At 34.5% G+C, this 13,349-nt stretch overlaps 1 protein-coding gene across 1 annotated transcript in view; it reads left to right on the forward strand.

Annotated features, from left to right (window-relative positions):
- Positions 1-13,349, forward strand: part of nell2 (neural EGFL like 2) — a 114,799-nt gene that overhangs the window by 50,637 nt on the left and 50,813 nt on the right. The window contains 1 exon segment of the mRNA NM_001097285.1: positions 10,178-10,269. Within this exon segment, the coding sequence (NP_001090754.1) occupies positions 10,178-10,269 (92 nt within the window).

Here is a 13,349-nt window from a genome sequence, read left to right on the forward strand (position 1 = left end):
TTATCTAAGAAAGATTAAAGGTTTACCTACATTATTTGGCTTAGGGTTGCCACATGATCACTTTAAAACTAAATCAGATCACCCTCTTTTAACTGAGTGTAAAAATATTTGCTGCAAAAATACTTATGTTGTCTCCAGCTCCTGTTAACACCTACTGGAAATGTTTTCTCCTATGGAATATTAGAGTAATAAAGTGTATGTGCAAAGTTACAGTAACACTGTTAAAAATAATGCTTTAAAGGGGTTGTTCACCCTTGAGATAACTTTTAGTATGATGTAGAGAGTAATATTCTGAGACAATTTGCAATTGGTCTTCATTTTTTATTATTTGTAGTTCATTTTTAGTTCAGGAGCTCTCCAGTTTGGTGTTTCAGTAGTTATTTGGTTGCTGAGTCCTAGTTGCATTAGCAACTAGGGAGTGGTTTGGTTTGGATGAGAGGTATATGAATAGGAGAGGGCCTGAATAGAAGTAACAACAACAATAAAAATGTAGCCTCACAGAGCAATAGTTTTTTGGCTGCTGGGGTCAGTGACACCCATTTTCAAGAGTTGGAAGAAAAATAATGGCAAATAATTAAAAAACTATAACAAATAAATAATTTGAAAACCAATTGAAAACTTGAAAACCAATTGAGACCAATTGAAAACTTGCTTAGAATAGGCCATTTTATAACATACTAAAAGGTAGCTTAAAGGGGCCGATTTACCAACATTCTGATATGGGGTTTAGAGTTTTTTGAAACCACAAATAAACTCAATTCCACTAACACCACAAATGTCTAGTCATTTATTAAAAGATCTATGTTTTTCCAGAAATCTTCGTGGACAAACAAAAAAAAAAACCTGAAACATTTTAAAACCACAAATTAAATAAAGACTGTTATTATTATTATTATTTATTAATAAAGCGCCAACATATTCCACAGTGCTGTTTACAGTTTGCCTAGGACGGCTCCCATTGGCTACGTGACCTTGACAGGTTTTAGATGGCAATGTTTTGTATTAGTGTTTTTTGTGGGTTTGATGCTTAATAAATCATAAAAAATTCATGGTTTTTACATCAAAAATTTTGGCACAAAAAACAAAGAATTACAAATGTTAGTAAATGCTCCCTTAAGTGACCTTATGCTAAAAGTCAGTCAGGTTCTGGAGCAATTAGCCATGATGTGCACACACGAAAGAGTTCAGAGAAGTGGATGATCAAAAAATGAACGTATTGTTGGTAAGTATAAAGCATTACACTCTCAGCAAACTAAAACAATATATTTTTTAGTTGCCTGTATTACTTTAAACCTTTATTTCAGTTCAGCATTATATTTTCTAAGTGCCTAAAGGATATTAAGCAGTATGACAGTTTTCATTACCCAGATTTATTGCAATAAAAATTTTATTAATTTAAATATGCATTTACATCTCAATAGTTAAAGAGACAGAGGTCATTTTAACAAAGCAAAGAAAAAAATTGGATTGAAACTGAGACTCTTCTTGGCTCTTTAAATATGAGCCATATCATTTTTAGAACTCTCATTTATGAATCATGCCATGCCAGCTGATCTATCTATGCTGTACTTTTTCTTAAAAACATTGCACAAAAATGGAATATTATTATTATGATTATTATTGTTGGAGAAGAACATACCGACTTTTTGTGCATTCAATTCCATTATTTCCCTAGAGGGAGACTTATGAGACATTCCTAATATAAATCTGAACAGCATACAGCACAGCTCTACATTGCATAATGCACTGAAAAATGGGCATTTCCATCTGCATCAGATTTTCCATCTCCATCTGATCCCAGTAACTGCACCATGCTGTGGCAATTATCATGTTCAATATAGCCAGAATTTGACCTTTTTGCAACTGCTGATGGGGCAAAGCCATAACTGTACATCCTCTGATGCTAGTAAAGCAAGAGACAGGGAAACTATTCACTCAGCAACGGCAGTTGAAAGATTAAAATTTCTATCTTAAAGCAAGGTAAGAAAGACACAGATTTTTACAGTACAGTTATAGCACTGGCTCCTCCCGGTGATGCATTTCAGGGAGGAACACTCCCATACCCTCTCAGGACATAGTGCCTGGATGCAAGTAAAATATGTAAATACCGGAATTCAAATAATGGTATTGTACAGCACAGGGTTATGTGAAACAGAAAATAAAAATGAATTAGTGCTGCATAATACAGGTATGGTACTTGTTATCCAGAATGCTCGGGACCTGGGGTTTTTCAGATAAGGGGCTTTCGGTAATTTGGATCTCCATACTACAAGTCTACAAAATAAATAATTTAAACCTTAAATAAACCCAACACGATTCTTGGTTAAAATTTTGAATTATTTGATTAAAATGGAATCTATGGGAGATTACCTTCCAGTAATTCGAAGTTTTCTAGATAATGGTTTTCTGGATCCTATACCAGTATTAAAAGGGGCACTTATAAACTTGTATTTGTATACAAAGAAAAATATACCATGTGAATGGCCCTATAAACTTTGATTCAGCACAGAAGTCATCTTACTATGAATATAAATTTCCCAGTAATTATATGTTATATTTTCTCCCCCGCACCTTATATGGATGCCTTACTAGCCAGTAGTAAGTGTATTGGCTGGGAGCATGGCTGGGGGAGGGACAGAATTAGAATCTACACAGTGCAGGGCAGGCTTTGTAGCCCACATGGCTGTAAGTACAGAAATTCCCAATACATCGATGTACTACTTGGAATATAAAATGATTTGTTTTGTTGAAAATAATGTCTATTTAACACACACGCACTATATTTTCAATGCATTTCTAAAATACGTTTTCCTAGTTTCAGTTAGTGGCAAGATTGCTGCTTCCCTTGAGAACCTAATATGTTTCTGAATAGGTTTCTATGTTCGCAATGACTAAGACTGAGAAATGAAAATAAAATGCAGTTGATTATTCTCATTCCTCTTTTTTCTCCTGACGGAGGGGAACAGCCAGTTGCCTTCAGCACTGAAGTACCTGTTCTAAGCAATAGCTGCATACTGGAGTGTAAGAGCCCCTAAAGTAGATATCTGTCGCTATCAATTCAGTTAGATTCTTCAAATGCTTTAAAAAGAAATTGTTAAAAAATATTGTTTAAAAAATTGTGGATCTGGGCACCTGTGCAAGAGGCATTTCTGTGTAATGTTAAACTTTCATAAATGAGCTGCAAGTTCCTTAACTAAATTTAAGAGATTTTTTTCAGTTCAATTTCTTTGAGTTTTCCAAATTTTTCAACATTTTTTTAAGGATTTTTTGATCTATTGTTCGAAGCATTCGAATTTTAAAAGTGTTATTCACAAATTTGATTTTCTTATAAATAAGCCTCTTGGGTCAGATTAACCAGTGGTAGTATTTTTTCCCACAATTCGTGTTTTTTTGCACTAAAAACATGTTTTTTCCATTGAAAACACAATTTTTCGCCATATTTTATGTTTCAGAACATAATAACAAATGAATTTAAAAATATGCCATCTAAAAGCTGTCAAGGTCATGTAGAAGTCTATGGGAGCTGTCCTAGGAAATAGTAACAAGCTTTAAATTGTGCTTTTGGTTTTCAGTTTTTTTGGTTTGTTAAAGCATATAAAAAGAAGAATTCAAGGTCTTTGTGTTCTTTTCATTTTCGTTTCATTTTAATTTGTTTGTGCTTTTTATATTCAGATCTTTTAATAAATGACTAGACATTTGTGGTTATAGTGGAAATGAGTTTATTTGCGGTTTCAAATAACTACTAAAATCAGAATGTTGCTAAATGAGCCTCCCTATGATTTATGATTTTTTTATCATCACTGAAATTTACAGAACTACAGTATTGCAGGATTGAAATGCAGGTATTTTGCAGGTAGCAGATAGAACTGGCAGATGTATGAGTAAGGGTTAGTGGTGAGCAAACCTGTCCCTTTTCTGTATCTTGCTGTATGATAGTATTATTTCAGGTTTATGTTGATATCAGATCAGGTAGTGGCAGGTCCAAATGGGTAAAAGTGCAGGGTTGTGGGTCCAGGGCACAGATCTGTAAATCTATACAAATCGACTTGTGCAGGTTTGTAGTTTCTGTAAACATTTTGACTTTCAAGCTTTCTTTATTAAGACTGTGGAAAAAATAATACATGATTTTACAGACAGATATTTGGAGTAAGAGAGCAGGATTTCACTTGACCCTCATTAAAACTGAAGTTGGCCCTGACAAGTGAGGCTGACTTAGAGTGTAGCAAACACTTCTCTGACTGATAACACATCCTCTGTAAAAAGCAGCAAGTCACCCACTGTTCCTACCTGCTGCATTCAGAACTAAAAACCACAAAGAGGATTTACATAGGGGGATAATTCAGATGACCACATTTATGTAAACCTATGCTATCTATTGCATTTTACTAGCTTATGGGCAATGTTGTGAGTTTTCATTAACATTTCTAATAGCTGCAGTTATGAATAACTTGCCTATATGTATTTTCTATAATCTTTTGGTTTCCACGTACTAGACTTAGTAAAGAGATGAATGGTGCCTCTTCTCGAATTCAGTTGGTAAAGAATTCAGTCATAATTAAATTATGTTTCTGCAATCTAATATTAAACAAGCTAAGGACATCCACAGGTTAAATAACTAGGCAACGCAGAGTGCTTGCGCCTGTAATGAAATTAGGCAGCACAAAGCAATTCATTAGCTAACTGCTTTAGCAGGGATTACAAGATAAAGTAAGCTAAGATAGCTTCAGCAATTAATGAAGGATTTTTGTAACCATACAGTCTAGTAACTTATGGAAGGAAGATCTTGATTGTGAAGACGTGAATGTGCTGAAACCTGTATCATATTTAAGAATTGTTTCTTGCAAGGACACTGCTCTTGGTAGGATAACTGCTATTTTCCCTATTTTCCCAGTTCCTAGGAAACATTATCAGACTCAAGGGACCATAGCAGAAATTGTATTAATGAAGATATTACAGAATTTATAAAGGGCTAGGTAGTGCAAAGTGCTAAAAAGTGGGCAAAATTTTGAATGCTTAAATGTAAAGCACCAATTCCTTGGTTCAGCCTCCTCTGATGAATTGTGCACAGTTATATTAAAAGTGCAATGAACAGAACCTACTGGATTTAAGGAAGCCTTGAAATTAAAGCCTGCTTTGAGTAGATGCTACTTCCATGGTTCCCTTAAGGGGGATTGTAATAAAAATTGCAAGTGCTGTGTAAAATGCAGTATTTGAGAATGTTAAGCGCTGCTTGCAATGTCATACTGTTCATTAAACATTTAATACATTGTGAATCTTTTACACCTGCTGCATTAAGGGTTAAAAACATGGTAATTTCCTTCAGTTTTTGTGCTCTGTCTGTTACAAATGTAACCCTCCATCAAATCAAATCACTTTTATTGTCAAATCATACTACTGGTACACTGATACAGTACATGTGAGTTATTGTGTATGTTAGGTCATTTAGTGTTACTACATCAGAGTAGCTGAGCAGCACAGTCCTCAACAAGCATATAGAAGGGGATAGGGTTACTTTTTTAAATTGTATTAGGTTTATGAACTAGCTTTATTAGCAGTGAGCTGCAAAAATACTGAATTCCACTGAGACAGCTCTGCCAAGTGTCATGCATTTAGCATGACAGTCACGCTCTCATACTGAAAGAACTAAATGTCACACAATATAGCAATCCTGATAGAACTACAGAAAACTGAACTGATTACTACACTGTTGACATTTACTTTCCAGCTTATGCCTTCTGTTTCAGGGCTGTGCAGCACAGAGAAGAGGTCTTCACCGTGTCACTGCTTCTTTCTGGCCAGGCAGTAGTGATATGTGGGTCAAGAAAACCTCGACCTGCACCCAACCCTAACCCGCCCGCTCCCAACCCTACCAGACCCCGCTTCTTCCCTCTGTTTATAGACCCGTGCGTGACCTGCACCGCAATGATGTCACAAAAGGGGTGGTGCGTGCCGTGTGCGCGCCTATAAAAAGAGAAGCTGGCAGCCAGCAATATTGTTGGCGGGAAGGGTGTGCTGGAGAGCTCAAACCGAACCCGCCCACAACCTGCAATAATTACAATGTCTTGATTGTGTTTATGTGAAATTGACCTACTGTGCCCTTTTAAACTTTTTTGATGCTAGTGTTTCTGTGATTTGCTAAGCGGCATTTGACATAAACATGGTCTGACATAGATCAGGCCATAGATCATAGAAGAGAAAACTGGAAACATAGATTTGATGGCACTGGCACTATGGAAATCTTTTATTATCAAGAAAGAATATAAAAGTTTATGGGTGTAGGACCCCTTTTATAAGTGAAGTTTTACATATACTATAATTGTTTAATAAAATATTAAATATCTTATATCTTATGAGCTCATACGCATGTGCTTCTAGTTGCGTTAAACCTGTCATCGACGCACACTTGTGCCTGAGTGAGTACAACAGGATTGATTTGAAAGAGCTGCATTTCTTTTGCATTCCTCCTGCAGCGGAATCCATGAAAGATCCACCAAAAGGCTAAAACACCCATGTGTTTTTTAAATTTCTAGGATCATTTCTAATTTTGATGAATTATTAGACTTTCTGGTTAAGATACACTATACTGGAGTTTTTACAGTGGCATTTTATTAAAAATCAACCTTTCTTTCAACAACCACTTTAGCCAGTGTGAAGCAAACTTAAAAAATGCATTGTCTAATTAAGCTGATTAACTGTTTTACTTGGGCTTATTATTTCAGTTAATTAGTACAAAAAACTTCATTAGGTGTCATTTTACAGAAAGCCCACGCTGATCATGTTTCACTGTGTCTCCTAATAATAAACGTATGCTGCCTTGCTTTGGGAGAGTGAACATCATCATTAGTATAAAAAATTATTTTATCAGTCCTATGGTAATGGTGGTGCATATGGTTGAAATGTATCAATTCTAATTCTGATATATATATATGGCTGGAATGTACTGATACCTTAAAGGAACCCTTAAAAGCAGAACTGATGGGAACCCTAATTTAAGTAGAAATAAATATAGAAAATAGAGTAGTAGAGAAATAATAGTAAGAAATATGGAACCACAGGATTAGGTGGTACACATCCAAGGGTGTCTCAGAGCTCAGTACTACCCCAGTCGACGCCGCATCCCTCCACCCATGTTGAGTTCAGGACAAGTAGAGAGGAGGCCACACTACTAGCACTAAAAGCACAATAGCACTCTCTGCACTAAAAGGGGCAACATTCTGATTAAAAATTAGCTCTTTAAGTTACCAGGGGTGGATTTTTGCCGCCCTGATAATTTGTAGGGCACTGTTGTCTTCGCCTCATGGCAGCATTGCCCCTGGAAAAATCTATACTTTTTTTTTTTTTGGAGAATGATATACGGTATAGAGTAGGGAGAAAACCTTTATATTTTCAGTTGCAAAATGATTAAGATAGACGCATATAAAATTAACTTTGTTTTTAAGGAAATACAGTATATGCTCATCTATCATGGGGCTTGCAACTGCATGATGTACAGTAATTCTTGGCTCTGATTTAGAATAATCAGCGGTCAGGCATTAACCTCCCTCCTGGTAAAGTCATCATTACTCTTCAGAGTGCTACAGGTTCAATTACAACACACTTTCATTGGGAGTCTAACGTTAACGTTATGTTTGAAAATTATAGTTCAAATGAAAGCAAGTAAATTCTCTAGTATTGTTAATGGCACAGTAATGAAGGACATCTAACAAACGTTTTGTGCATCCTTATATCCCATTGTCCCTATACATAAATAGAGTTTGGAAAATGCTCTGATTCTATTATAGGGGGAATTAGTTACAGACAATTAGCCTGAAAACGATGCCACATAAACCTGTAGTAGCCATATTGGCTGGGGAGAAGTATTGATTCTTTGCATGCTGTAATGACAGGTAAGGGAGTAATATTCAGTATTATCATTGAATTAATTCAAAGAAATTACTAAACCTCCTGGATTTCTTCTCTGTGTTGGGTAAATGTAACTTTTCAGCCTTCAGTAAAACTGGCATATCACAAATCAAGGTAAGGGTGCCATTTTAGAAATGAAGCAAAGAAATTGCTGGTTTTTGTTGTTGTAGAATGCAAATGGCTTTTATAAGTTTAATTTTGCATTTTATCTGGGAAATCCGTTTATTGTGTGTAGTGTTCAGTACAATATACTCCCAACAGCAATTTAAGTATTATTTCTTTAATCTGTTTGACCTAAATGCTTTTCTACATAGAAAATCAATTTAATTTGCACATCTAAGACTTAAACCTGAAAAGACTTTTCTAAATTATGGAGTAACAGTTGTTTCGCAAATGGAACACTAGTTATTTTACATAAACGCCAGTCATCTTTTGTTTGATGTCAACCCTTCAAGAAAAAAATCATTATGTGTAAATATTCATCGCTATGCCAGATTAAAAGCATATGTCTTATGATGGTGGCAAATCTGGAGCACAATGACAGACTCTGGTGGTAAATCTAATATTTAAAAAATCCTACACAAATGCAAACAAAAGGCAAAATCATTAGCTAAAAACCTTGTAAACAAGAAAATCCTCTGAAGGGTATTACACAGTGCCAGTTATATTAGTATAGAGAAAATGACCAGTTGTTTTTGTATAGTAATGCATAGTAATGTATTCAGAGTGCTTCCTGTTGAAGGCTGAACAAAATGACAGATGCTGCAGAACAGAAGGTCACTTCTACATGCAGGAATACATTTCAGAAGCTTAGAGAAGCTGGGAAAGGTGAAGCAAAAAGTAGGTCAGGCAAGAACAAAAGTGAATGGTCTATGCAGCAGCACAGGAAGCTTTATAACAAAACTAAAAAAAATTATAGCATGTGCTAGCCTATAAAATATAAAAAGTGCACTGCCATTCCAGTTTGCTGAGCCACCAGTTTAGAAGTCAACCAGTGGATATTGTCATGAATTGTTGGCTTTTCTCAAAGGGTAGGAAGCTCAGATGTCAATTTCTGTAGATGGAACAAGTACTTACCACGTGGATATATGAACTAAAAAAAGGTCCACTAACCTCTGCTTTTCAAGATTTCTATAAAATTGAAACTGAGGGCAAGCTTTTAATAACACTACACTAGTTACTTTAATTACCCTCTAAACTACTGTCTATACTAAATTTAAGTTAATGGTGCAGTTTCATGCCAAAAGGGGTACTAATCAGTTTTTATTTATTTTGCGCAAAATGCATAAAGCTTTGCCTCTTGAGATATATTCTATTTAAATATTCCTTGTGCAGAATAATTGGAAGTAAAGTTTCCACAATATGTTGGTGCTTTATAAATACATAGGTGCCAGCATCTTAGAACATTAAGGGGCCCATTAACTAACCATTGGATTTTATTTTCTCGATTCGGATTTTTTGTGCTAAAAGATGCAGAAAAAGAGTAACAACTTTTTCGAGATTTACTGTGTGTCAAAAAAAAGATCCGAATCTGACAATTCACCAGTTAAAACTTGCCAAGTTCATGTAGAAGTTAATGGCAGAGGTCCCTTCCCTTTCCTTGAAGATCGTTCTTTTGTCTTGAAACTTTAGAGTTTTCATATTTTTGATGGTGGTTTTTTTGTTTGACAAGTCGATAAAGTAGAGGTTTTCGTGTAACAATGTGAAAATGTCAAGTTTTCACAGCGAGAATTAGAAAAAGTGACAGTTTTTCTCACATGGACTTTGCATATCAGATTTTTTTTAGTAAATATCAGAAATTCAAGGATATTAGTTTAGTCGAATTTTAAAATAAAAAATGAGAAATTATAGAGTTTTAGTAAATCTAACAGTTACATAATTCAGAGCTACTATGGTGTTCTGATCTGTTCTGAGTTACAGTCTTGCATGTACTCCAGGTGCTGTTTCATCCTTTTTAATAATATTTTATTTTATTGTTTAATGTTCTTGTCTGTTTAACTGTATTTTCCGTGAGACAGGCATCTATTCTATTTTGTTCAAAGTACTATAATAAAAGCCATGCTGCTTCTATCCAAAGAAGACGCATAAATTACTGTATTTTGTATTACAAGGTTATGCCTGATATTTAAATATTTGGTTTTAGAATGAAGACTTGTTATGTAGTGATTACATATATTATTTTATTACTATCCATAATGTTAGTAGCTCACCTTAACAATACAAGACAGTGTATACGTATATTACTCATTTACTAGAGTTCTACTCTTCATTATAGCTGTCTGCATGTATCAAGGCCAAATGTACTTTGAAGGGGAACAAGAAGCTGTCCAGTCTAGCTCAGGAGCTTGTGTACTGTTTCAGTGCAAGGTAAGTGTTTTGCAAATTATTAATGCTTAAACACATTTAGCATTTTAACTTAAAGTGAACCTGTCAGCCTAAGAAATAATTTCACATTCTTTTGTATTGTGCTAGTTAGGCAAATTAAATGTTACTTACACTATGTAAATTATTTAAATCTTGTTACTTCAGTCTTGGAATTACAAAATTACAGCAAGCAGGCAGGCACCATTTTCTGAACACTGTTATTAAGGCAAGCTTTGCACTGTCCCAAAATCTCCTTTGCCCATGCATGGGATACACAATTATAGACTGTGAAGAGAGAGGGGAAAGTGAGGAGAGCAGTGCCATCTAGGATGTGCAGAATGGAAAGTAAAAGTAACTGCTTGCCCCACATAAAGGCGGGGCAGGCAGTTACTTTTATATATGATTGACAATTGAGATTTTTATGTACCTTTATAACAGGATCCTGGTACTGGGTAACCTGCTGTACTTCCAGTTTAATGGGAAGCAATCTGTGGTACAAGAAGTTTTATTTATCTGCATATTTATACTTTTTTATAATAAACTGACATTATTATTAATAATATCTATTTAATTTTTATTGCATTATATTATTTGTTACTAAAAGAATATATTTTAAGCTTTCTGTAGCGTTACAATACTCTCACCTTGCCAAAAAATTTGCAAAACAATTTGAAATCATTACTTTTCAAGATATTAATGGCATAATATAAAATAATTGGTATAAAGTTTGCTCATATCTAGTGACTCATAACAACCAAAAAAATGGAGGGCATTTCCAGACAAAGAAAATCTTGCCTATATACAGTAATTAATTCAGAACTAGATGCTGAGATCTAATAAACCTCCCCAAAAGAGGAATTAATCATAACAATGAAAAAGTAGATTGATCTGACACAAGGTGGTATTAAGGTGGTACTGCAATCAGAAAGACTTTATCAAAGGTTTATTTGAGACAAAAATGACCTTGTATTCACATAGTGCATAAGTCAAAGCCAATTTCCACATGAATAATATACATACTACCCAGCATAAAAATATGTAATATGGATACTCCAGCCAAAGAATTACCACAACATTTTGGCAAAAATGCCTTTGACAAGAGGAATTATTAATCTGCCTCGTATTTTGAATGTTATATTGTATATACACTGTATATTGTGCCCATTAATTAGATTAAAAAAAAAACTATTACTTTTTTTCTCAAGCAAATTTTTGCCAAAAATAAAAAACTTGCCACCTAAAACCTGGTACATCTCTTAACTGCTAAAGGGCTGTGGTGGCCCTGGGCTGGTATAGAAGCCTAAAACACAAGATGTTACATTTCTAGCCTAATAGTTTTTTGTGCTTTAGCTATCCTTTATGGTCAAATAAATGTTAGGGGATAAATAGCTGCTCGTGTAGGTATACAAGGGCATCTAGAACAGGACTTTTTAAATATGCAACCTAGGCAACCCTTTTTATATTATTTATACATGCATACATAGTTTCAAGGTACTGCACTCCCATATATATATATATACTGATATTATAGTGCCCGTTGAGATCTTTTTCTGAACATTGACCTTGATAAAGGTCTCAGTAAAAACTGAAATGTCAATCTTTACAAAAATATTTGTGTTCTATCCTTTTAAAAGCCCTGAGAGTGTTTTATTGATAAATGTTTCACTGGAGATGAAAGATGCCAATCTTTCATTTTTATAAAGAGCCCAGAAAGTGCTGTACTTTTTTCTGTATGCATGTATTTAACCACAAGCAGTAAAAATGGGGAGCACACTTCTATATCCTACTACATGCATAGATACACATGTGCAGATAAACGTACACCGAGAGTAATGAATACAGTTAGAATAATTGTGGGGCCACTGAACAGTCCTGTCCGTGTCCTGCTGTGTGTAAATTCATTTATGGTAGAAAAATGGTGTAAAAAGCAGTGCAGAATAAAAGACACATTTATAAATCTGTGTATATTATATATTTATACACAGTTAGATATATACAATGTTTTTTTACACCACAATGCCTGGGTAGTGCGGGTGGTAAAATCAGGCAAAAATCTACTTGTTTGGTGATTTTGCCCAATAAGTAGATTTTGAATTAAAATTCTTAAATTCCAAGGTTGTTTTTAAAAAGAAAGTAAAAAAAAAAAACCCATAAATTCTGTCAGTAAGCATCCATACATTGTGTTTCTGCTTCAGTAAAAGACATAGCTGTACATTACTGTACCAAAGTTCATTTGGGAAGCCTGCAGATTCCATGCTATTCTGTTATTTTCATGTACAGTAGTTATACAGGTACTCTACACCATGTGCCTATGTATAAAGGAGAAGAAGAAGAGCACAACATTTTGTTTCCCCTACACATAATGAATAGCTGTTATTGTTATTTAAATGTCACCATACATTCTGGGCTTTTGTTTCATGTTTAGTCCTTAGAAAAAAAAATAATGAAACTGCAACAGAGAGAGAACATTTCCATACTTTAAACAAAGGTTTTTCGTGGGAAGCCTAAACAGCTCAATCATTCTCCTATAATGGTCATGTTTAAATAGTCATGGAAACAATATGGCAAACAAACTGCAGCATGCTACAAAGGAACAGAATCAGATCTCAGGGATTTAAATCCACTAATGCTGGAAAATACAGATGGCATAGCAATTTATTCTGAAGTACATTCATTTTATAAGAAGATGAAATCTTCTTTTTAGTTTATCTAATGGCAATGAAAAATTCCCCTTGTCAGAGCCATATGTTGCCATTGAAAGACATAGTCATTTGCGTTCATCTTTATGGGGTGATGTAATAAAAGTTTGCTGCCTCTCTTATAACCCATTGCAACCTATCAGCATATAGGATTTGCTGGTCAACAACATCTGACTACTTTTATTTATGGGTATCTGACCTGCTGCAAAGTGTGTTTTACATTACTTTAATAAACTCTTAAATTTAAATGGCAAATTGGAACAAATCTGATCTACGTGGCATATACATATATTTGTTTTTTCTGTCTTAATATTTTTTTTATTTGCATTAAGATTCAGGCTGGAATTTATGTGCTGAGTAACATGCAGATTATGGTTTCTATTG

Source organism: Xenopus tropicalis, chromosome 3, assembly GCF_000004195.4.
Source record: "Xenopus tropicalis strain Nigerian chromosome 3, UCB_Xtro_10.0, whole genome shotgun sequence".
Classification (NCBI taxonomy): domain Eukaryota; kingdom Metazoa; phylum Chordata; class Amphibia; order Anura; family Pipidae; genus Xenopus; species Xenopus tropicalis.